We start from the raw sequence: 26,304 nt of genomic DNA on the forward strand, positions 1-26,304 counted from the left end.
CCTTTATCAGCAAACTCCCCTGCCAGGGGCATGCCATGTCGTAGCAGTGAGCTGCACACAGCTTTGTTCTTGCAGCTTGAACAATCCAGTTTTGTTGGCTACTCCTGTGGAGCACAGTGAAATGCTCTGCAGAGACCTGAAGCAGCTGTGAACAAGCTAGGTTGGAAAGCAGAAGCAGAAAAGACCGTGCTAGTGCAGAAACGAGCCCAAGTCAGTACATCCAGCTTCTCTGCAGGTCTAGTTTTGGGGGGTTGTGGCATCAGCTTGTTGGCACAAAGCTCTAAAGCTGCGGGGGGCAAGGGGAGGAGATTGGGAATTACTCTACGCAACTCAAATATTTGAGGTAAGTAATCATTCCTTCCCAGCACAAAGATCAGATAGCTGACAATAGTTCTCAACCCTTCCAAGCAAGTTCTTGCAAGTCAAAAGAAGAACAAAAATAATCTGTAACTTGATACACCACCACTATTAATAAGTTAGCTTTAATGGCATTTCTACAATATGGAGTTCTCAGCTGATTCTCATGAAAGTTAGTAGAACACAGTGTTCCAGCTAACTTAAGAAAAACTGATTTTTAAATTCGTATTTAGAAATGGACACATAGCCCTGTCAACTTCTCTCATCCTAAAGCAGTATTTGAATTTAGAAAGAGTCTGGGAAAGATATCTTTATTAGATATATAAAAACTATGACCAAATCTGTTATAGAAACTTTCTAAAAGCTTGCCAGAATTCAACTCCCACTAAATTTAGTGCAAATACTCTCTGACTTGTAGAACTAGTGCTGAATGCTCACAATTCCTGAAAACCCTTTCCAATTGTTCAATGTACTGTAATTTGCTTCCTCTCAATATAGGAGAAAGAAATGCAGACACCCATGGCTACATTCTTGCTCCAGACCTGATAAAGGTATCTAAACATCCACATATTTCCACCCGTAACCCTGTTCTGAGCAGGTAGAACTAGGCTAGGAGCAGACCCTGGTCATTTAGAGGATACCTGCACATTCTATCTGTATCCAGATACAGCATCAATGTATAACAAATAGTGCTGGGAACAACTGTTAATACGAACTCACCTTACAAACCAAAGAAGCTGTAGTAGTTTTACCAACTCCAGGTGGACCAGAAAGTAATGCTGCTTTAAAACCAGTACCATCATCTTTGCCTCCAGTTTTATTGGTCTTTGCTATAAGAGAAGATTACAAAAAACAAGCTGCATACTTCATGTAAAACTTTAAAGATATCAAGCATTACTGGAGTTTTTCCTCATTTAAGGCTTGATATGAAAAATACATGCTTATCTGCATCCTAACCACTTGGGGAAAAGCTGTTTAAACCATCTTAGTTTAAGACTTACAGTGATTCTAAACTGAAAAACAGCAAAAGTGCTATTAATGTAATACGACCGTATCTGCAATTTTCTCACCACCACATCATCAAAAAAACAACAAACCAAACCAGGGGTAGGGGTGGTAAGTGAACAACTGGTTCAAAAAAAAAAAAAAAAAAACAACAAAAACAAAAAAACCACACCAAACCACAACACCACCACCAAACAAAAAAAAACAACCAACCAACCCACAAATCCCACCAAAAAAACCACACCAACACCCACCACACCAACCAAAAAAAAAACCCCCCAAAAAAACCAAAAACCACCACCAACTCCCCACCCCACTCAGGCTCAACTGCTGCTAAAAAAAAAAAAAATTCAAGAAAAATGCATCTGACTTCAGCCTCATTCCCAATTTCTAGACTTGCTCTGCTATCCCAAAGGCCTTTATCAGCCCAGGGAACCAAGTAGTGCAATTGGCACGGAAAACAGAAGTTAACTGCGTTGGTCACCTTGTCCATCTTCTGAAGCGTTCTTGTGCCAATTTCGGAGCCATCGGAGCAGTTTATTGGCACAGCTTTGTTCACCTTGCTGTCCAATTATTGCCTTAAGAGATGCAGGTTTGTATTTATCTACCCATAGCAATCTCTCTGTTTCGCCGTCGTTAATCTCAGAAACAGAGATCCCGTTAGATTTTGGGGCTTCTTTCTTTTCTACAGTTTGCCGTTTAAAATCCAGAAGCTTTCGAGCAGCAGTGGTTTCTTTCTTAACAGATGTGATGATATGTCCTTTTTCAGGAGTAGACTTCTGTTTTTTATTATCAGCGTCCCTTTTGAAGGGGCTAAAATTCCTTTTTCCAGCTTCAGCTTTCTGTGGTGTCCTTTTAGGTCTTGACTCCACTTTCTTCGCCTTAGGAAAATAAAGATAAGAAAATTAAAGGGAAATTTAAAAAAAATTATAGTGAATAAATATGCTGTCTTTGAACTCATGTACAGGAGTTCTTAGGAAAGTAACAAAGCTTATATATTGATTAAAAAAACTTCAAGGGCAGATAAAGAAACACTCCTCTCTGAAAAATAAAACATTGTTAAACAGGATGCCACCTGGTTCTGCAGCACAATCCACAAAACAGAGGCAGGAAATCTTCTGGCAATTCCAAGACCCGAAAGTCCCCTTACTTACTGAGCCTGATACATCATTGAAAAAAATAATGCAAAACTGATGACTGTTAGCTTGGAACAACTGGGCCAAACACCCAGGATGCTTCCAAGCTGAACACTAAAACAATTAGCACTAGGAACACATGGATAAAAGGAACAGGAAATAACCCTGTTTCCAGTAAGGGAACACTCCTCTCAAGGCACACACTTTTTGAAAGAATCACAGTTATTTAACAAACAAACAAACAACAAAAAAACCCATTGCAAAAAAAACACACCACCACACCCCTACACCGAAAAAACCTAAACCACAACCCCAGAAGTGTTCAACCCAAAACAATTCAAAGGGTGCGAAAGTAATTAGCCAGCAAGCTTAAGGGTTGCTTTTCCTTAAGACACCAATAGTATCTTTACATGCAACAATTCACGTCTAGCCACATCGGAAGTATCAAAGCAACATATATACTGATTGTACAACATACTAGAGCTAACAGAGGTTTTAGTAACATTTTATCAGCCACAAAAGACTAAATTAAAATGTGCATAAAAGACCTGTTACTGTTTTTACAGTATTCCCTGAAAAATTTACCGTGAACATTCTTAGTTCAAGTACCCCATAAAGACAAAAATCTGTTACATATACACATGGTTTACATATAGTTGTCCCATATTTACAATACAATTTTATATTGAGCCTGTCTAGGTACCACACAGTCACAATTACTTATTTCAGAGACTAAGCAAATACTCAAAGCTTAAAACTGAAACCATCTAATGAGATAAATCACTCCCTCTGTCAGATACCTAACATACAGAATAATGTCAGAGTATAAATAAAAGGTGACAGAAAATCCTATCACTCCAAAGTCTTATCTGTAAAATATACTATTTTTATTTCTAATATTTTTAACCTAGGTCAAACTGACAATCATGGGGTTACTGTTACTGAAACAGAAGACCAAAACTCCTTTCAACTAAAAAGAAACCAAAGCAAAAACAACAACAAAAAAAAGCTTATTATAAACAAACCTCTGTTTCAGCTGCCAGCTCATACTTGGACTTTTTGCCTGGCATAGTTCGAATAAGATCAAACAGGCCATCCTCATCAATAATTTTAGTCCCTAAAGTTGATGCCTGGAGCAAAGATAAGAATTAAAAGTCAAGTCAAGTTAGGAGTTACATAACTGATTTCAAAGTGTTTTACAGTAAAGACTATGTTTAGGAAAACAACAACTTTTTTTTTTAAAGATACACGTGTGTACACATATAAATAAAACCAAAACAAAGCCCTACACCATTAGGCAGCTTTTCCTTTTGAACATGCACTTTATTTGTAGTACTGCCTCCTTATGGCAGAGATACTGAAAATCAATACAGTTAGGTACAAACAATTCACAGTTTCACTTCTACTTTGCTCAGGCACAGAAACACTCACCTTTTCACGTTTTGATTGGCCACAGTCTCGCCCCATAACCAGATAGTTTGTCTTCTTGCTGACATTGCCAGTTACTTTTCCTCCGTAACGTTCAATCAGAGACTTGGCCTCATCTCTTTCAATACACTCCAAAACGCCTGTAATTACGAATGTCAGGCCTTCCAAGCAGTTTTCAGCCCCCTGAGAATAACAACATTGCAGAAAACACCATTACCTGATGCAATTCTACCAAATACATCTTCACCATAAACTTCTTTAACCCGCTACCATATCAAGGACTCTATGAAACTTTAAAAATAAGCCTGTGCTACTTAGCTAGGTAAGAGTTCTGAAAGCTCAAAAATCATTAAAAGGAATAGCTACCAAAACTTCACACATCGTTCACCTGACCGATTGTACTCATAACACTCTGTGCTTCAAGCATAGAATATCAGTCAAATGTGTGACAGCAACAGTTGCTTCATCTTTAAGACCAGTAACTATTTTTCATCATCGTGACTTCATAAACCAAGTACTGAATTTAATTTCTTAGTACATTTCCTTACATTTAGTCACTGCTTTGCATTACAATTTAGCTTTTTCCAATACATACTTCCTATTTGGAAAAAACCCACTACTTCTTAAATAGTTTAGTTGATAGTTGCTAGATCACTTATAACAGTAAGTCTATGACACGCTCCACTTCTACATATAGAATTGTGCTGTAGCCAAACTTACTTGAGGTATCTCTTTGGAACCCAGCGCTTTTGGACCCTCGCGATTAAGGAAGCTTCGGTAGGCTTGATAATTGATTCGCTTCTTCTCGGAGTCCTCAGGACTTATGGACTTAGGCAGGAGAGGAAGAAAAATTAGTACACATATTACATATATAAACCCAACAAAATAAACTCAAGCATCCCAGTTTAAGACATTTTTATGCACAAGAGGAAAAGTTCTAACACTTATTTTTAGTCTAGTAACATGCAATACCGAGGCCTGCTCCGGCTTTAGTACTTGTGTTTTGAGGAATTTTTTGCTCTTTTTTAAAGAGATCTCAAAAACTCTCATGTGAGTTTAAAAAAAATGTACCCATTGTTTATTGTCAAGTTTCTGTAGATACATCTGTATTCCACATGTACATGCTCACTTTGTTGATAAATTGTTGCTTTAAATTCACATCCTATTTTATTTCAAAATGATCATCAGGTATAGACAAGATCTACACTTATATAAAGTCTACTTTGCAGTATTTCTACTTTTAGGGGGACATTAAAGCTTTGTAAATCAGTAAAAAAATTATTTAAAACTTGCCCCCCCAAAGTTGCAGGCTCTCCCTCCCAATTACAACTGTTATTTAAATGTCAAATTTGGATATTTTACACTTTATGATTAAAAAGTATGTTTTGAGGTTGCCAATAACTGCCAATGTGTTCAATAATTCCAGTTACTGAATCAGAAGAAAATTAAATTATATTCCAAAATAATTTATCAACCGTAAGAAATATGCTTCAGAAATAGGAGACTAGGGAGGAGGAAGGGGAAAACACACCATCAAACAATGCCATTCTGCATTTTTTCACGAAAGTTAAGGGCGAAAAAGCACTGAACTTATTTTGCAGTGCACATGCATACCTTGATGAGCATTAAGGAACTCTCAGTTCCTTCATGCATTTAATTTACACTTTTCCAGCTAATTTTTTTCCTATATTCTTACAATTGCTAGGAACTTAAAGCCCTACCAGAATTCAAAGTCTTAAAAATTGCCCAGAAGATTCAAAGTACCAAGTTACAACAGTGACACATAACACTAATAAATGAAAACTGTTTTCCTGCAAACTCCAAGCCAACTAAATTTATTTTTGATAGTTCCTACCTCAGTCTTCTTGGGAGAAATTTTCTCCTTCTTTGGTGTTGTCTTCTCCTCTTTCCTTGAAGCAGTTTTTTCTTTTGATACTAAGCTTTGAGCACCTCTTTCCTTTTCAGCAATCTCTTCTTTTTGCTTCAGAGACACAAGCTTAGAGCTAGGTTTCAAAGGCAAGGTGTTATCCATCAACTCTCTTGCGATTTTACCATCAGATGGTTGCGAGGATAAACGAGACCCTTTTGAATGTTCAGATTTAGTTTGCTGCTTCGCAGTGTAATTCTTTGTTTCACCTGTTGAGTTCGTTGCTTTCGTTTGAAAGAAGGCAGAGGAAGGAGAGCACATCTATAAAAACCTATCTCATTATTATAAACTGGTTAAATGTTTTGTATATTCCACATCCTACCTCTTTCCGACTGCTTACACCTTTCTGTCACGTTAGGACTGCTCTTGATGCTCAATACTGTTTGCTCTCCTCCTGAATCTCTCCGAGCCTAAATAAACAAACACCACCAGAGTCAGAGAAGCATGCCCCATGCTACCATTAAGTCAGATCCCTGAGTTTCCCTACTGTTTAAGTACACAGACTGAATGACATCTAACAAAGCTGATCCCTACCACAGGTCAGAATACAATCTCTATCAAAAGCAGGTAGATGAGCAAATTCTGCACTCAGTCACGCACATAATTACTCCTTAAATCAAAGGCCAGACAGACTTCCAGTTTACAGTAAATTTCAATCCCAATCAGTTTACCCATTTGTCTAGAGGTAACGATACTTGCTATATTCAAATTAGCAATCCTAAATTTTAAAAGCCTTGATGTACAACCCAGAACATACTTTACTGTGCCTTACACCACAAGCTACGAGAACTGGGAAGACTCCCACCACTGGTGTTAGTCTCAAATTCTCAAGATCCCTGCTTGCCCCTTCTCTCAAAGCAAGGGGAGTATTCTCCTCCTTCCTTTTTCTCCCATCACTTTTCACCAAGTTGTACCATTGACTCATTTTACTTGATCTGGTCCTCCCAAACCAACGGAGCTATAACTGATCTAAAGCACAAGTCTTCAGTAACACACTTCACTCAGTTAGAACTAGAACTTAAAATCCCATATCAACAGAAGCAGACAGCACAAAGGTACAATGATGCCTGCTGTCTGATTAGGGTGGATACTTCATTGACTGAGTGAGGAAAATCCAGGAGGAAAGTAGGAAAAGTGAATATGTTATTTTTTTTATGCAAACACTTTCTTGCTGTTTTTAACGTGTTTATATGGAAGTCTCAAACCAAAGGTTAGATGTCTAAATAAGAATGCTCCCAGCAATGCAATTTCTAAAAACTAAAGTTTAAAAAAATTCAACCTTTTTCTTCTGTGGTGTTTCATCCAACATGGCCAAAGTTTTAGCAAATTCTTCATCTTCATGCAGCTGTCTCTCCAGCTGAAAGAACAAAAAAAAAAAGGAAAGAAAAAGATTTTTAGGGTCACGTCTGACAAGCTTTAATTCTACTGTAACTTTTTTAAAACTCAAGACCAAGTGCTTATCTAAAATAAGACAGCACATAGCTGGAAAAAGTGCATCCTATCAGAGGCAAGTAAATTTCTGAAAATGGCACTGAAGAATTACTTGTTTCCCCCCCAAGAGAGAGATTGACGTCTACCAAGAGAAGTAGAGTTTGGATTTGTTGCACAAATACATTTAATTTTTTTTAGTATTTCTACTTACACAACTGATTTTGACAGAAGAACCAGTAAGAACAAACGGTGCACATGGAATCTGAGAAAGTTATTCATTAATTGTAACAACAACAAAAAAAAAACCAAAACAACACACAAAACATGCCAGGTTGTTTTTTTCTTAACCTAAAAAAATAAATGTAACATCTACAATGATAACTGATCATCAATTTACCTTTCCTATCCAATATAGCCCCTTTTTCTATTCCTGAATAGTGTCTATTGTTGCCAATAAATATTGACCATTGTTTTAACAAAACAACAACAAAAATAATTGTCTTGAAGTCCAACATGCCATGCTACAAGATTCAAACAGATGACTTTATAAAACTAATATGCCACAGGCATTATTTTTATGTGCCTAGAATGATGAAATGCATCTATCTTCCCTGCATACAGTGAGAAAGGGGAAGTGCAGCAACTACCAAACACAAACCAGACTGAGGCATTATACCTGAAATAAATGCATTCTTTTGATGATACATATAGACAACAAGAATGTTTAAATAAGATCAGTTAAAATGAAAGACATCACCTTATTTTTCCTGACAGGTGGTTTAACTTTCTAACAGGTTAAAGCTAGATTAATCATGTCTCTGTGGAGGTCAAGGATGAGATTAAGTTTTGCATGTATGATATATTTATTTCAAAGGATACTGAACGCTACTAGTATATGGGAAATAAGTTCATTTTCCCGAAAGCAAGTAAATGTGTATGACAAGTGTACCTTTCCCTCATATTAGCACAGATTCAAACAGGAAAGTTTAAGACACACACATAAGGGTCATTCACATTTTTCTCAACTATAAGAAAACTCAGAACACAACAAGTGAAACAATCATGGATGGCAATAGCTTTTAGTTTTTTCACTCTAGGGAATGAAAAAACCACCCCCCAAAACCCCTCCAAAAACATAAGGAAGCATAAAGTGAATTCTGCGTGAAAAGCAAGATTATTATAGACACATCAACTGCACACATAGAGAAAGTCTGAATAGATGGAAAAATAGGTTGAGATGTTTTATCTACATAACTGAAATAGCACCCATAAAAATAACTGCGTGACTATGTTTACGCATATGTGCAAGGGTTAAGTATACAGATGAAATTTATTACACTTATTTAAAGCATACATGGAGAATCGATCTTTATTTCTTAAAGAAAAACAATTTTAAGTTAAACAAACCATTCTTGGCATAGAGAAACAAATTTATAGAGCTTTTACCTCCGTATCTTCTTCAAGCTGCAGTTGCCTAGCAATGGCCTCATCATCTAGTGTGCTGTCTCTGCTTTGTGAAGGCTATATTTAAGAAAAAAAGACCAACAGTTCAGTTTCCCCAATATTGAGTAAATTGTAATAATTTCATTTGTAGGAATTCACTTTGTACGCTTGTAGAAAAGGACTGGGAATGAGACATGCAGCATTTTATCCCTAGCTCTGTAGCCTAAATACTATTAAACAAGGCTGTTTCAAGAGATTTTACTATTCAAAACAAAACCATGCTATAATTTAAATACCTCATTTCTTCAAACAATGCTGAACATCTCTGAAGCTATCATAGTTGATCAGCTTGAAAGAGAAGTCAACTACATTGTGAATTTTTAATTTCCTCCATACCTTATTTGGTACTTTGTTATTCCATGGATACATGTGTCAAAGCTTGGGAAAACAATCTCCTTCCTCTGCCCCCAAATATAAGCTATCCTATCCATGCAGTAATCTCAGAAAACGACTTAATTTTAAGAAAAATCACTTGAAAGTAGTATTTTCTCTATTGCTTCTTCTCAACTTTGTGCTATCTTCTCAAACATGTAAATGTTACTCTAAAATTGCATTTGAGGAGTTGATATGCCCGCACATATCATCAGAATTGAACTTATACTTGAGTGGTTATTAAAAAGTAACATTAAGTAGGACAAGCAGTTAAGTACTCCTTGCAGTCATTAAAGTGGCCATTTTGATCTGCCATCAGACACATGATCAGCCTAAATGGAACATTGTCAGTACTCACTTCTTTCCTTTTACTTGCTACCAGCTTCTTTTCTGATCGTTGGACACTACTTGTCCCAAAGTAATCAAGTGCTGATGTGGGAGTCTGTTTCACTGGAGATAATGGCTTGCTTTTAGGTCGTGGTTTTACATCTTCCTTTTTCACTGCAGTTGTTCCTGGACAACCAATCACTGATGTCCCATTCTCCTTCGGTTTCAGGGAAATTCTTTTATTGACAAAGTCGTCTTCTTCATCTAAACATGAAGAGTATTCTATTACTTCTGCTACATGAAACTTAAGTTCTTATAATGGAACTGTAAAGAGAAATATTTTGGCAGATTGCATCAACTCAGATCCTAAGAAAATATTACAGGTGTTTAGAAGTTATTTGGGGAAAAAAAAGTTGAGTTGCATAACACAGTATTTAGCATCTTTAATATCACAGGTCAAGTCTGAACAGATTGAATACTGAAATAAAGATGCATAAAATTTATTACTTTTGTTCAATGCATTACCTCTCATTTAGAGAAGTTCACAAAGAATGCCTTCCCTTCTTACACAGGGAAGATGATGAACAGAACATCTAGGTCACTGAAATGTGAATCCTCTCCTTAATTAACATGACATCAGTTTGAAAAGGACAACTCTTCCTTCACATAAGATGTGAAGTACAAAGCGATGTTTGTTTTATTACTTTATATGCATACTTTGTATGCATTAAAGGCTATATTTGCTGCTCTGTTGAGAGTTGTGTATTCTTAAGAATCTCTCAATATTACACTATAAAAACCACGGTAAAATATTAGAACATTGTACTTTCAAGAAGCTTCTTGAATAAGCTTTCCAGTTATTTGTAAAGTTCTGCTCATAGCTTATGAATAGTTTAGCAGAAACACTTTAACACCATTTTTTACCTTTCCCCTTTTAGTCAGACTCTACGAGCTATTCTACATCCTCTACATTTCTGCACTTAAACACACTCTCCTTCCAGTACAGTCAAAGCCATCTCAAAGAAATGCAGCCATTTCACAGAACACAGAAATCAGACAAGAGGTCAGCATATAAAATAGATTTTTCAATTTAAAAGGAGGAGGAAAAATGGTGCACAGTCTCATTAAGAATTAGCCCATAGACCACTGAATAAAAACTCAATCTTTCCTTTTAGGACTCTCCTATAATAGCCAGGACATGGTCCTCCCAGCAATGAAAGAGAGAAAGAGTGATAGCTATTTATTCATTCTGGACCCAAACTCTTCACCTAGTCAATCAATCAACAAAAAAGATTACCAAGGACTTCAAAGAGTTTTGTGTCACGCCCTGAAGTCTTACTGACAGTTATACAAATGAAACACTATCACTGAAGCATACGAAAACCTACAGATACCATTGCCAAATGATTAGATTCATATGGCAGCACAGAAGACAAACATCACTGGACAAACTTCTTGATTAGTGATAAAAGCACTTTCTTTGTGAACTCTTCTAAAAACTCAAAGTCTGCAAGGGCTCAGAAGCCAACTGCAAGAAAATCCCTAAAATGAACATTAGACACATAAAGAATAAAGCACAAAGAACTAAGAGGAACAGAAACACAGGCCACCTCATTTGCATGCTGCTAACTGAAGTCTGGTTTGACTTTTCTCTAAATAGAGATGTTTCAGACACTCCTCTCAGCATATCATAAACACAGAAATTCCAAACATCTGTTCTATAACAGAACTTACACTGATGGTATTATCACAAAAACATGTTCATTTTACAGTCATCACTAATTTAAGCCCCCATATTTCTTCCCATAGAAAAATGTTTTCTTAATCACTTTCCCTAAGTTTAGATGACATCATATGTCTATCATCTATAATTTTTGTGACAAACTAGACAGAGGGAAACAGTTTTTTTTTTTTGTTTCACCTTTTTTCAATAGATGGTAGTAACACGAATGTTTTAGGCATCAGCTGGACCTTTATACTACTGAACATTTACTAAGCAGAATATAACAAGTGCAGAGGGGGATCCTTACTATTCCTGGGAGAGAAAGTTCAGAGAGAAAGAAAAATAAAACAAAGATACATCTGTAAGGGAGGAAATTCGTTCAGCAGTTAAATCAAGAATGCTTAAAGATAAAAATTTATCTACAAGGAAGTGGCATTTCAGCCAATTCAATCCACAAAACAATACATAGAAGAAAAAATTCAAGCCCAGGTCCTTCAGTTGACAGCAGCAAGTTTCACCACGAAGGTAAAAGGTTTACTATCCTCAACACGATTTACTTTGCCTAGGCAGCAGTACATCTCTTACTGCCATTTAGCTCAATTTAATAAACTAATACATATCTGGGAGATTTGGATACTAGATGATTTAGGCTCCTAATTTACAATAGTCTGAGGTCTGAATAGGAGGCTGCTTATCTCAAACTTAGTTTCAGAAATATTTTTTACTTTTAATTTTTCAGTTTAACAAGAAAATATGTTTGCAGGAGTAAAATGTACCTATTACTAGAAATCAACAGTTAATATAGATGTAATTACATTTATTTGTCTTGGAAAGAAGATACAAATCCTGTTCTGCCCCCTCGCTCCCAGCTTTTCTTAAGCCAAGGACTGCTCCATGGTAGAAAAGAATCTTTACTCATCACTATTTTTATCAGAAGATCTGCACACAATATTGTGGTTTTTTAATTATTCACTCATAACCATTTAAATAACAAAAACCAACAGGATATTGCTTTCTCTCAAGTAGAAAGAAGCAGAGTAAATATAATTAGGTTATAATTAAAAAGGATGTGGATTTGAGTCATTTATGATGCCAGTACTAAGCATTACCAATAATTAGAGATTTGCTTTAATTATGTCCTTCCTAGAAACAACGGGATTAAAAGCATTTATTGACTGTAAGCATGGCTGAAGAAGGACAAGAGAATCACAGCACTTATGAACAATCATCTATAGAAGTAAATAAAGAAAAGGCAGAATGAGAACAGTGAAGTGATCATTAGGAAACAAAACCACCCCAATTCTATTAAGTGGGTTTCAAAAGATGCTTTAGAGGACAGATACTCATGCTACAATTTCATACCAAGTTCAGAAAATTCAAAAAACACATCACAAGTTTGCCTAATCTCCAGGTACTCCCCTTATTTCAAGTACTTAAGAACATCAACTTTTCCAGTAAAACCTTAATGCTTCTTCCTTGAAACAAACTGCCACAGAAGTGAACAGAAAAGTTAATCAGTTGTACGCTCTCAGTTTCCGTACAAGCATGAAGGTGTCTTCATTCACAACTTTGAAAATATCAAGAGTTCTAGTATTGCTGCTGGACTATTCAGGTCAATGTTTCTCAACACATGACCTGTAAAAGGGGAGAGGCATTCTCATTCATACAAGCACACCAATAATTTGTGGGAAAATAAAAGATTTTAGCTTATAAAAATTGTAGATTAATTGCATTCTTGAAACAATTGCTCAGTGAACAGTTGAGATTGCCTTACACGTGGGCATGGACTTCACAAACAAACAGGAATCAATTTTATCAAGTAGATTACTTTTACGTTGCAAAATCTTTGCATAGCAGAAGACTATTCTGACAACAGTATTTACTGTTTACATTGACACATTTTTGTGTGCTACACCATGAAAAAAGTACCCTGAGCACACACATTTGGTTCTTTCCAGGATTAGCTCTGAATTGCAAGCACAAGTTAAGACCATGTATTCTAGTCGAGTTTTCTGGAAATTAAGTAGACATGACAAAGAAAGCTAATCATGTGAGTAATGGAACAGACAGGCATGACAACCAGGAGATTGCTTTTAATTATTTTGGATGCAAACACTACACATGAAGCAGGGACCTATTATGCCAGGCAATATACAAGGCCAAACTTCCCTAGCAACAGACAACAACTGTTAAATCCTGGGAGTTTTAAGAACTATTTCATGATGATATTAAAGCACATCTGGCTTTCATTTTATGTACTGTTCTAGCAGTAGCATAATTAGGTTGATAAACTAAGGCCTGCAGCCCACCTGTAACTGTTTGTTATTCCTCTTTTTTATCCTCACCCTTTCTCAATAGGCTTTCACCTGCTGATTAGAGAGCAACATGCACAGTTGTTTCCTAACTGAGCTCTATCAAAATTATCCGTTTTAAACATTTGTTTAAATTCAGATCACTTCAAAAGGCCCGGGTTCAGGAATGACCCCAGCTAATCTAAAAAAGGGACCAATCTATTGCAGGAAGGGACATGGCAACAAGCAGCATAGGACAGATCCTCAGATGGCCTTCAGAACAACATATTTTATTAATCTTAATTTATTATTTCTGTACTGATGAGTATGCAACATAATTCCCTGGTTCCTATTCTGTTTAGAATGCAAAATATTTAAGGCAGAGACAGCCTCTTACTATGATGTTATAAAACCAACACCAAATATAGGCAGGGCATCTACAAGTTACAAATAACTTGTACTTATTATGTGTGGTGGGTTGACCCTGGCTGGAGGCCAGGTGCCCACCAGAGCCCCTCTCTCACTCCCCTCATTCACTAGACATGGGAGAAAAAGTATAACGAAAAGCTTGTGGGTCGAGATAAGGACAGGGAGAGATCACTCACTAATTATCATCACGAGCAAAACAGACCGAACTTAGAGAGGGAATTCATCTGATTTATTACTAAGCAAAACAGAGTAGAGGAATGAGAAATAAAATCAACTCTTAAAACACCTCCCCCCACCCCTCCCATCTTCCCGGGCTCAACTTCACTCCCGGCTTCAACCTTCCCCCCCTCAGCGGCACAGGGGGACGGGGAATGGGGGTTATGGTCAGTTCATCTCACGGTGTTTCTGCTGCTTCTTCATCCTCAGGGGGAGGACTCCTCTCATCGTTCCCCTGCTCCAGCATGGAGTCCCTCTCACGGGCTACAGTCCTTCACGAACTTCTCCAACGTGAGTCCCTCTCACGGGCTACAGTCCTTCACGAACTTCTCCAACGTGAGTCTCTCCCACGGGCTACAGTCCTTCACGAACTTCTCCAACGTGAGTCTCTCCCACGGGCTACAGTCCTTCACGAACTGCTCCAGCGTGAGTCTCTCCCACGGGCTACAGTCCTTCACGAACTGCTCCAGCGTGGGCCTCTCCCACGGGCTACAGTCCTTCACGAACTGCTCCAGCGTGGGCCTCTCCCACGGGGTGCAAACCTTCAGGACCAAACTGCTCCAGCGTGGGTCCCCCACGGGGTCACAAGTCCTGCCAGAAAACCTGCTCTGGCATGGGCTCCTCTCTCCATGGGTCCACAGGTCCTGCCAGGAGCTTGCTCCAGCATGGGCTTCTTACAGGCCACAGCCTCCTTCAGGTGCCTCCACCTGCTCCAGCGTGGGGTCCTCCACGGGCTGCAGGTGGAATCTCTACACCCCCTCATCCTTCCTCCATGGGCTGCAGGGGGACAGCCTGCTTCACCATGGTCTTCACCACAGGCTGCAGGGGGATCTCTGCTCCGGCGCCTGGAGCACCTCCTCCCCCTCCTTCTGCACTGACCTTGGTGTCTGCAGAGTTTCTTACATCTTCTCACTCCTCTCTCCGGTTGCAAAAGCTCTGGTTTTTTTCCCTTCTTAAATATGTTATCACAGAGGCGCTGATTGCCTTGGCCAGCGGCAGGTCCGTCTTGGAGCCAGCTGGCATTGGCTCTGTCAGACACAGGGGGAGCTTCTGGCAGCTTCTCACAGAAGCCACCCCTGTAGCCCCCCGCTACCAAAACCTTGCCACACAAACCCAACACATTATGAAAAATGCATATTAAGTAGGGGTTTGTAGACTACTACATAAGGATTTCTATGTGGAGCTAAAGGACTATATCCTATCCAAAAGTCATTAAGTCCACACTACTTGTATAAAATGACAATATTCTGGGCATTCTTCAGTTTCAATGGCACCACATCTGCACAAGTACTTAAAACAGTTCTTGCCCTAAAGAACTTGCAGTCTAGAGCAGTAAGTACTGCTGTCCAAGCTAAAGTTGATGGTAGAGAAAATAGTGTATGTATGAAAAGAAGTCATTGTGTTGGGTTTTGATTATCTTAAATATACATTGGTCAGTACGCAACAGTCTTAACACTTGGTAGGACTGAGTGCTGTATTCACCTTTTGCTTGAAGTAAATCTTTAAGATAACATAACCACCACTTCTCAAAAAAGTCAGCAAGTCTATTCAAACTGAACCCCCACAACACTTTTCAAAAAGAACAGATGCTATGTGTGACTAGCAAAGTGCTTTTTTTAATCTTCCTCTGCATTTAAAAACACAGTAGTTGCAACCTATATTTCAAAGACTGATTTGTACAGTCATTTAGATTTTTTATGTCATTTCTCAACAAGCTAATTGATTTTAGATGTACTACAAACATGCACTTTAAACCACAATTGTTAGCACTTTGCCTATATTGACATGTCAAGGTTCCATGCTGTTATAAAAATATAAAGCTTACCAGAAACACTCCAGCTTTAATCCCTTGAAATCAAATTTACATTTGGATTTTCCAGTTATCAAAGATAATTTCAAGAAGCTGCCTCTGTCATCATATTTTTCATTTTAAGGCAAAAAGGTTCTGGGATCCAAGACCACAATGCAGTAAGTGCCATGTCTAATTGTAATTATACACTTTAATGCCAAACTACATAGCCTTTGATACCCTTTTGTCCAGTACAACCAAATAAAATTCTTAGTCAAATATGTATACTTATCTTTTAAAAAAATCTTCAGAAAGAAGTTTTGGAAGCATTAAAATATATGAGAAGGCTGAATATATTTGAACTGAAGTAAGTGATCTTCATCTGCAAAACAGTCATTTGGAAGGAGTTGCTATAATTGAAATGCCCTTGCCATAGAAACTGCTGTGTGTATTACCATGGCATGCAATTAGAAGTAATCAGTCCATTAATTCCTCCCAGTTTATTCTGCAGAGTTTTATTCACTTCAACCGGTTAGTTTTACCATAATAGCAGCTTTATCATTTCACAAGAGCAGATCTAAATCCTCACCATGAAATGAAACCACGTTCTGGTTTAGCTGCCTAAAGATTATTGCGTGATAGGAATATTTATTAACACCAAATGAATAATTAGGAAACAGGAACAAAAAAAAAGGTAAATTTTAAAAAAATCCAGGCAAGTATAAATGCGTTCATTTTTTCCAACTGCAGCTCAGGCAGCTTAACTTACTGAGCCACTCAGGACACAGTGTTCTGTTTCAGACAAAATGAACTAGTCTAGCCAAAAAAAAAAAAAAAAAAAAAAAAAGGGAAAAAGGGAAAAAGGTCCTCTTTTACATTTTAAACTAACCTGGCAGATTAACTGAGTCATTTATAAATAAACAAACAAATACAGGAAAGTAGGAACTAGGGAAGTTCACCTGCCCAATTTTATAATTCAAATGAATGGTTAAAATAACTTTATGCTATTTCTAAGCAAAGGTCATTTGTGTGAGTATTGAAAAAAATTAAATGCAGAAGCTCTACAACAAACAGTGTGAATCACAAGAACTTTTCAAATTCTACTTTTTATCTTCTGAAAGTATTGTACATACTTAAGTGCAAAAATTTACCATGTATTTTCACATGCTTTATGAAAATAATTAAAAACCTACAAGAAACCTGTAAAAAAACCCTCCTATATCTTAAAAATTTAACTATTGAAAAACTACCAAGCAAACTACAACATTATAGGTGCACTACATAATACCTCTACCATTAAAAAAACCCAATAAATGAAGTCTGAACCATAACTCGCATAAGGAAAAAAAGCTACTTGCAAATTAGTTACTTTTATCCATACCACTTAAATGCCTACAATAACAGTATATGAATTACTGATGTAGTAAAGAACAATGCGTTGTTTTTCAATGGCATAGCGACTTTGTAAACAGAAATAACCTGCATGAGTCAGTATTTTTATATAAAGTTTTATCAAATACTACTAAGTACTACTACCTCTTAGGTCCTACCTTAAAGGTGTGCTGTCTTATGTAGGGCACACAGCATAGAAGAAATAAGATTAATTTGTATTTGCAGGACTAAAAACATTAAAATATGGTTAAGTATTAAAAAATTAGTCTACCTAATCATCAACTGGGTTCATGAGTCATTCTGGACATGGAAAGGAAAACAGACATTAATTGATTGAAAAGGCTGTTCTCTACACTATGATTTCCATGGTACTACTGTAAATGCTTTCCTTTTAAGATTCCAAGTTCTACTTCCCTGTACTACCTACAGTGTCATGAACATTAATGCCACCTTGCTGATGTGCACGTACACACCCAGCAAGACATACCTCTTGTGTTTCACTACACTGATGGCATAAGGAGCCAAAGTATCAGTGTGAGAAAAATAAAGTCAGGGCTCAGTTGGAAAACAACATAGATTTACAACATCAAAGATTAGGCACACAACATTGAAGACCTACAATTAAGTTCCAAGAAATGCAGAATGCAAACACTCAAGGTACTTAAATATATTTACAATGTGTGTATATTTCTATGGATTTCTGTAATAAAATAAAAAAACCCCCAGCCTGCGTACATGCAATTCACTGCTAGTTTATGGCAAGGACATTCAATTTTTTCATTGTACTGCCAGAAGTGTGCAAAATTCCAACTGAAACATTAAAGGGAAAGAAAACGCAATAAAAGTGCTTACTGCAGCCACAGTAGAGCATAATGCTTACAAGAATAGGTGTATCTACAGAACTATCACACATTCAGATTAACACTGGATTAAGGATACCATCTCAGCTCCTTAATTTAAAATAGATTTACTACACTTATCCAAGTTAACTTCTGCATTCAACTACCAGAAAAAGGACAATTCACTTCATACTGCTTTCCAGGGAAAGACAGGGATTAAAAAGTATTCACTCCAGCATTCAAATGAAATGGCAAAATTATTAATTTAATCTTCAATTATAAGGTACAGTAACAGCACATGGAGCTGCCAATGCCTCTATTTAAGAGGCTCATACATCCAGTCTGCTACATATCTGAAGGTTTTTTTATAAAAAGTGGTATTTTATGCCATTATATTTCCCATTAAAATCAAGACACATTAACAACCCAAACACTGACAGTTGTATTAAAAAAAAAATCTACGTATGAAACATTTCTATTTGAAAAGAAACCTGTTTCCTTTTCTAAATAAATTAAAAAAGTTTGGGCTTTAAAATATTGAAAACGACCTACAGAATTAATAGCTTTCACACAGAAATTATTTTTTAAAGTAGGAACAAGCATGAAGTACATATGAAAATTATTTTTTCAGAAAGTTCCCTCAAAATACATTAACAATTAAAACAACCATTTTGCAATCCAAACATATCAAGTGAACAGCACAGTACTACAGCTAGCCAGCTGCTTGACCAGAACATCTTCTAACATACTTCCAAAAAGTAGTAAAAGATGACCATGTACTTGTAAAAACAAGTGCAACAATATGCTCATTATTAAAAACTTAAAATCTAACAGCATTTGTTACAGAGATTAAACTGTAATGAATTTATTTCATGCCCTGTCATGTTTGAAATACAGGCTGATAATGTAATCTTAAAGTAATTACTGTGTTTTCTGACAAATGAAGCCTATTCATTTTTTTATTCAAAGTTACCATATTTATTTATCAATATTGCTGTTATCCAAATTTCTGCAGAGAAAAGAAGAAAGATCACCTCTTTAAGAATACAATTAAATTTTACTTTACTTCCCCTACTCAGGGACACAACTCCAGATCAAAGAAGCCAGACACTATCATACACTTACTATGTTTATACAACACTCCTTTCACCACATTTACCATTACAGGACCTTTATGTTGCACTGTCTGTATTCCTAAACTTAACCAAATTAATTTTATCGGGGCTCACTCCTAAATACCTTTTACGTTGTCTTCTGTAACACTAGTCTCTGCTTCTTCATAGGATTTCTGCCAGAACCTATGATCTCATTCCTCAAGTGCATTTCCAGTCAAACTCCCTTAAGGTTCAACTACATATTCTCAACTGAACTATAATAAAACACTTTAGAGGAAAGCTGGTACATAGAGCACTATTTATCACCTTCACCCACTTTCACATAATTACAGCAATCTCTAAGTCTATACGATGCTGGTATTGCCCAGGAAGTAACAGTGACAATTTTTTATCCCCTATGAAGCATTACAGTATAGGGCATGCTCATTCACAGAAAAATTTGCTGCTCATTTGAATCTGCGTTTGGATGTGGGGACTTGTTGTTGGCCACCTGTACCAGCACTTATTTTTCCTGTAGGTTTTTTGTCTGTGTCGTGTCCGTTCCCCCCCCCCCCGATTCTCTACATTAAAAGAGTCTGTATTCAGCAAGCACATTCACAAGCTATTCTCTTCTTGTCCTATCTTCTAAGCTCTCAAGGAACAATTTTCCAGTAACCTGCCACCCTAGTCAGTTTCTACCACTGTGGTTTTTCTAGCTTTATAAATAATTCAGCCTACCACTAGAACAAGGCTTTTTATTTTTTAAGAAGATATGTTTTACAATATTCAAGTGATCAAGGCAATTGCTACACATGCACAATTACCTCTACATGATTGGATTTTTTCCCTCAATTTTGTTGTTCTATCAACAAAAAAGGCTCTTTTTTTGCCTTCTTACCTGCTAGAATAACTTCACTTTATCTTTGGCCATCAGTAAACTAAATATTTAAATTAAATTTGTTTCAGTAATAACAAAGTATTCTTATAGAATTACAAAGAGCAACTATTCTTTATTTTTTTGCCTTTAAAAAAAAAAGGAGGCAACTTCACAAGCTACTAAGAAACAAAGCAACACAATAATCAACCCACTTATACAAACAAAAAAGTTAATTCTCCCAACATTTTTCAAAAAAGCTGTATCCCACACAGTTATATATAAGAGCTGAAAAGAAATTCAAGAAAAGAAATAAAGTTTCAAATGAAATTGCAAAATAGGTTGAGGCAATTAAGTACCAAGCTTCTACTGACTACCTGATGCCAAAAGGCTCTTTCAAGCACATTGCCACAGACAGAGCCCTTGAGAATGAGATTCTGACTTCTGAACAAGTCCAACAAGCATATTCTTAATTTTTCAGCTGCACAACACTAAAGACAAGGAAAGGACAAACGCCTAAAATTTCATTAGGATCTTTTCTGTCTACTATTTCTATATTCCTATTCTTGTAAAACATGTTTATCTCAAGCCAATAACTGTATCAATACCATTAAAACACACTCAGCTTGACAGCTTCATTAAGCTGAAGAAACAATTTATAGAAATTAAATATAAACAAAATTCAAGCATTAAGTCTCAAGGTTATAAAGGCATTGTTTTAGTCATACACTATTAAGTCAACCTTGTGTGTACTTAAGACTCTTCAGATAAGAGTAACCTTGAGCCGTGGTTTTCAGGGATTTCACTAATAACCTTGACCCGTGTCCCCAAGGTATCCCTATGAAGAAAAACTTGGTTATGCCACTTTGAATTGCATAATAAACCTAAATATGTACTATTTATTCCACAGGAATCTGATCATTTATCTACTCTTGGATCAACACAGTTAAGAATCCTTTTTAATTAGGAAAGAATTGTTGGCAAAACTGTCAAAGGAAACAACAGTTTTGAGTAAAAGGACAAATAAGATAAAGCGTTCAGGATATTTTGGAAAATTGAGCTCATTTGAATACATGACATAGTACAACTAAATCCCAGGTCAAATATCTAGGACAAATAAAATAAGCACAATCCATCTCAGAAACAGTGATTCTGAGAACAGCCTGAGGAGGAAGAAGGTAGAGAACAAAAAAAGCCAGCTGAGCCACACTTCTAATGGGATACTGCAGGAAACAATCCTTTTTTGTTTTAAAAATACATGGTATGATTATGGGAAGGTAATTTTTACCTTCAGCAATGATCTTACAAAAAAAATAAATACTATACCCCAGGACTGTGTGCTCTTTTCCAAATATGTATCCTAAAACTCAAAGAGGGATCACAGAAGAACTCCTGGAATTCTAACATTTAAAAAACATGTTTTATCAAACTAGATTTGGATTCAAGTCTTAATTTTATCACAGTTTCTAAGAGTCCATACAGGGGAAGTCCTGTGGCTAGTAAAGAACTCTACTCTAGGAGACAAATACAGAAGACCTGATAATTACAGCCTCAGCTGAACTCAGACTAGATGTAGTAAGTACATCTAACTGCAGCAGCAACTGACAAAAAGCATGAAGTCTTTCCCACTTCAAGCGTAAGTTAGAGAGAAGTGCCTCACAAACTGCAAGAAACACCTTTGTGACCCAAATGCATCCACCTAGTATTGCAGCTCTCCGGAAATTCTACAGCTTGTATCTGCATTGTAGCAAATCAATGTGAAATTACAATAGATCCAGTGCAGAAAGAGACCTTTATGTTTTAAAAGCAAATCAGAAAAGAATGAACCTGACATGACAGGAGATTTAAGCTGGGAAGCTATCAGCTCTCAACAGCAGACCATTCAAAAAGCTTCTAATTCATCAAATCAACTGAGTCAAATTTAAGCTTCTTCCAACCTATGCCATTCAGTAAGACAGGAATCAAATTCATCCCATCATCAGAATCTTAAGTTAACTCTTTCAGTCCACATATAGTCTTAATTTCTGCTTAAGTGCCGCTAACAGATCTCTTTGTTAAAATGGAATAAGAGAACAACCAGTAGTAAAAGCAGCCCTGAAGCTGCAAGCACTCGTATTTCAAATGTATTAAAAAAACAAAACACACAACAAAAAATGCACATGCATGCACATTCAGCCAACTGTTCTCAGATGCCAAAAAAGAAGTGTTGAAGTCCATCTTCATGTGTACTGAAATATTAAGTTAAATACTAGAAGTTCTGTTAATTTTCTTCCATGGACTTTTTTTTTTTTTTTTTTTTTTTTTACAGGATTCACAAAACCTGAGTATTTTCCCCCATGCTGGTGGTATACCTTTAAGAATGTTTCATTCATAAATAAGACCAAGTCTACATAAACTGATGTTCACCTATCAAACAATCGTAGCTCATGCCACAAACTTTTCCATAACATCTCAAATTTAGTAAAGAAAAATGGACTATATGAAGTAATTGGGGGGAAAATAAACTGCTTCACGATAGAACTAAGAACACAGCAGAAGAGGAAGGACAGCAGAAAAATCACTATCAGTTTTTTGTTTTGGAGCTGGGAAGGAACATTATAATGAGAATTCTGCAGGATGAAACTTCCATAACTATAGATGAACGTCTCCTCTGTAAATTTAGTCAAACTCTCCTTGAGAGTACCAAGGTCAAGAATCACACAAAAAGCAACACTGAGAGCAGTACTAAGGAACAACCACCATGCAAATAAAAGGGAAACAAATTAACACATACGACTCTTCAATCAAACTGACAGAATTTGCTCTTCTCTGTTTAGTTGAATAGTCCTTATGGCTTGACCTAAGACTGTGGTTTTAGTTTAACTGCACAGCTTCTAAAAAAGAGACTAAGTCTAAACAAAACTCTGTTGTGAACTTAACAGTTAATCACTGTCACAATTCTTTCAGAAGGCTACAGAAGACCTGAAAATGATCAATAATGCTTAATTACACTCACTCCTTTCCCCGAGAGCAAAAATAGCTCCAGAATTTAGAAACCTGTAATCCAAGACTGAGAAGTATGGTATATACAAGGTGTAATGCAAGTTTTTGTTACGATTGTTTTTTCCAATTCCAGTTCTTCCTAAAAGTCTAATAGATAAATAATGGTTTTTAAAAAAAAAAATTGTTTGTGTTGATAAGGAGGTAAAACACAAAACCCAAGAATTTTTGCAGTCATCAATATACTAGGCAAACATTAAGACATGAAGAGTCATATACTAATTAAAATAAAAATCCAGGTTTTCAAACTTATTTGTGGTAGCCAACAGTCAGTTCACAAAGTGTGCTAGTGAGCAGTTTAACTATATTAAAAATATTCCTTTACTTAACTCTTTCCTCTAAATCTATGGAATACTCTTCAGCAGGGAACTGTTAGCTCATGAAATTATATGCCTATTTTAAATCAACCTAAGCCACTACCCAGCATCACCTCAGTTTTACCCTGCTCCTGACTTTACAACACTTCAGGCTAAACTTCTGAAGAGTTTTTGGTTAGCTTGTTTAAGGAGAACATAATTTGTCTTTCTCAATGTTAGGTTCTATGGTCATTTTTAATAATATATCAGTCAAACAATCCATCCCATTTATAAGATAACCCACCCCACTACAACGATATATTTCTTCCATTACCTGTCTCTGAAATATAAACAACAGGATCCTGCTTTAGAACTTTACCAAGTTTTGAAGTAGCTGCTTTTTTCTCAGATGGCTTCTTGGATTTTTTCACTGACTGCACCTCCTCTTCTGAATCTGTATTTTGACCACAACATAAATGTAGATTTCCTCCACACACATACAGGCTTTAAGTAATAGATCACATAGCATTAGTTAACATGTTCACATATATTCAACTGAGTGAGAAAAAGATATCATACAGAAGGTCACAGCACAGCTTTGTTTTTCTCCATCAGCTAATAGCCTAGCCATCATTTATTCCAGCATACACATGACTAAATGAAAGTTTGGTCAGCATTCAGTCTAGACAGTGATTTTTGTTTACATAAAAATAAATATTTTGTTACTTCTTCCAAGAACTGCTATGCCTGTATAGAAACCTTTCCAAAAAAGAATGCAATTGTCAGAGTACCACATCAGATCACTAAAAAACAAAACCCCCAAACAAATAAAAAAAAACCCAAAACACCACAACAGACTTTTAGCATAGATTTATTTTATGCTGATGTATTCCACAACATCTATTCCAAAAGCTAACAGGGTAAAATAGGTCATTGAGGTTGTAGTCTGATTTTTCAGGAGAACACTGGTAGACTGCCATTCACCTCACCAACCATTCTCCATATCCCAAAAGCTGTTGGGATGCCAGACTTACACCTCTGTGGATTATATATCCCAACATCCAAAAGATTAAGCAGGACAAAGCGAAGAAGCCAAGACAACTAGCAAGTGTAACAGAGGTCTACCCTTCAGAGCCTACCTTTTTCCATTATAAACTCTAATATATATTGTAACTATAATAAAAAAAACAAACCACACCCACACCCTCCAACACACTCTTCCATCTTCAAGAACTTAGAGCACTATTTCTCTTGTGGTCTCCTACTACTAATGGGCTAGAATTTGCAAAATTTCAAGACAGTATCAGCACCTTAAAGGTAGCAGTTGAGTCATATATTACTTTTGTACTCCACCTTTTAATGCAGAAATATTGCTACTGCTCTTCCTCCCTGCTAAACAGGAACTGTTTATAGAACAGTTTATCTGAAGATTTAAACCCATTTTTCTATATATAACAGCATTATTCTGACAGATGTTTATGTGATCATTTTTCTTCTACAAGAGAAGCAATCTTCTATTCTTAAGAAGATTGCTTTTAAAAATTCAAGCTGAAGTCTTTGGTAGGAGTCAAAACTTGTAGAAACTCCTGCAGTTTCACAATACATATTCAAGATTCAGAATCCAATCAAAGAGTGATTAAAATGATGTAACAGCTCAAAGATTACAACTATAAGTTTCAAGCTTTTAAATTAAACTAACTTAACAGGCAAGGATTCCCATTTGGTTTGTTTGGAGGGTTGCTTTTTCGTGGGGTTTTTTAAGATATAAGTGCTATAAAAGGGGTATCCCTTATTATAATATTCCAAAGAATATTTTTAAAATGTGATAGCAGTGCTTTTAAAACTGGGTGGAAGGCGAAGGCCAAGCCCAGAGAGTTGTTGTGAATGTCGACGGCCAGTCACAAGCAGTGTTCCCCAGGGCTCAGTTTTGGGGCCAGTCTTGTTTAATACCTTTTTAATTATCTGGATGAGGGGATTGAATGCACCCTCAGTAAGTTTGCAGATGACACCAAATTGGGTGAGAGTGTCAATCTGCTTGAGGGTAGGAAGGCTCTGCAGAGGGATCTGGACAGGCTGGATCGATGGGCCGAGGTCAATTGTATGAGGTTTAACAAGGCTCAGTGCCGGGTCCTGCACTTGGGTCACAACAACCCCAGACAACACTACAGGCTTGGGGAAGAGTGGCTGGAAAGGTGCCCAGTGGAAGAGGACCAGGGGGTGTTGGTCAACAGCTGACTGAATATGAGGCAGCAGTATGCCCAGGTGGCCAAGAAGGCCAACAGCATCCTGGCTTCTACCAGGAATAGTGTGGCCAGCAGGACTAGGGAAGTGATCATCCCCCTGAACTCAGCACTGGTGAGGCTGCACCTCGAGTGCTGTGTTCAGTTTTGGGCCCCTCACTACAACAAAGACATGGAGGTGCTGGAGCGTGTCCAGAGAAGGGCAAGGAAGCTGGTGAAGGGTCTAGAGCACAAGTCTTACGAGGAACGGCTGAGGGAACTGGGGTTGTTCAGCCTGGAGAAAAGGAGGCTGAAGGGAGACCTTCTTGCTCTCTACAACTACCTAAACGGAGGTCGTAGCCAGGTGGGGGTCAGTCTCTTCTCCCAAGTAACTAGCAAAAGGACAAGAAAAAATGACCTCAGGTTGCGCCAGGGGAGATTTAGATGAGATATTAGGAAAAATTTCTTCACCAAAAGAGTAGTCAGGCATTGGAACAGGCTGCCCAGAGAGGTGGTGGAATCACCATCCCTGGAGGTGTTCAAAAAACAGGTAGACGTGGCACTTCGGGACATGGTTTAGTAGACATGGTGGTGTTGGGTTGACGGTTGGACTTGAG

At 37.0% G+C, this 26,304-nt stretch overlaps 1 protein-coding gene across 3 annotated transcripts in view; it reads right to left on the reverse strand.

Annotated features, from left to right (window-relative positions):
• Window positions 1–26,304, reverse strand: part of RFC1 (replication factor C subunit 1) — a 45,761-nt gene that overhangs the window by 10,990 nt on the left and 8,467 nt on the right. The window contains exons 4-14 of one of the 3 annotated variants that reach the window (XM_054823274.1): window positions 23,848–23,922; window positions 9,518–9,750; window positions 8,731–8,805; window positions 7,133–7,210; window positions 6,176–6,263; window positions 5,782–6,077; window positions 4,647–4,754; window positions 3,930–4,109; window positions 3,524–3,628; window positions 1,847–2,243; window positions 1,078–1,187 (exon numbers count right to left, since the gene is read on the reverse strand). In XM_054823274.1, the coding sequence (XP_054679249.1) occupies window positions 1,078–1,187; window positions 1,847–2,243; window positions 3,524–3,628; window positions 3,930–4,109; window positions 4,647–4,754; window positions 5,782–6,077; window positions 6,176–6,263; window positions 7,133–7,210; window positions 8,731–8,805; window positions 9,518–9,750; window positions 23,848–23,922 (1,745 nt within the window). Of the gene's footprint in view, window positions 1–1,077; window positions 1,188–1,846; window positions 2,244–3,523; window positions 3,629–3,929; window positions 4,110–4,646; window positions 4,755–5,781; window positions 6,078–6,175; window positions 6,264–7,132; window positions 7,211–8,730; window positions 8,806–9,517; window positions 9,751–23,802; window positions 23,923–26,304 lie in introns of all 3 variants that reach the window. The other 2 variants (XM_054823273.1, XM_054823276.1) reach the window with 2 other exon arrangements.

Source organism: Grus americana, chromosome 4, assembly GCF_028858705.1.
Source record: "Grus americana isolate bGruAme1 chromosome 4, bGruAme1.mat, whole genome shotgun sequence".
Classification (NCBI taxonomy): Eukaryota; Metazoa; Chordata; class Aves; order Gruiformes; family Gruidae; genus Grus; species Grus americana.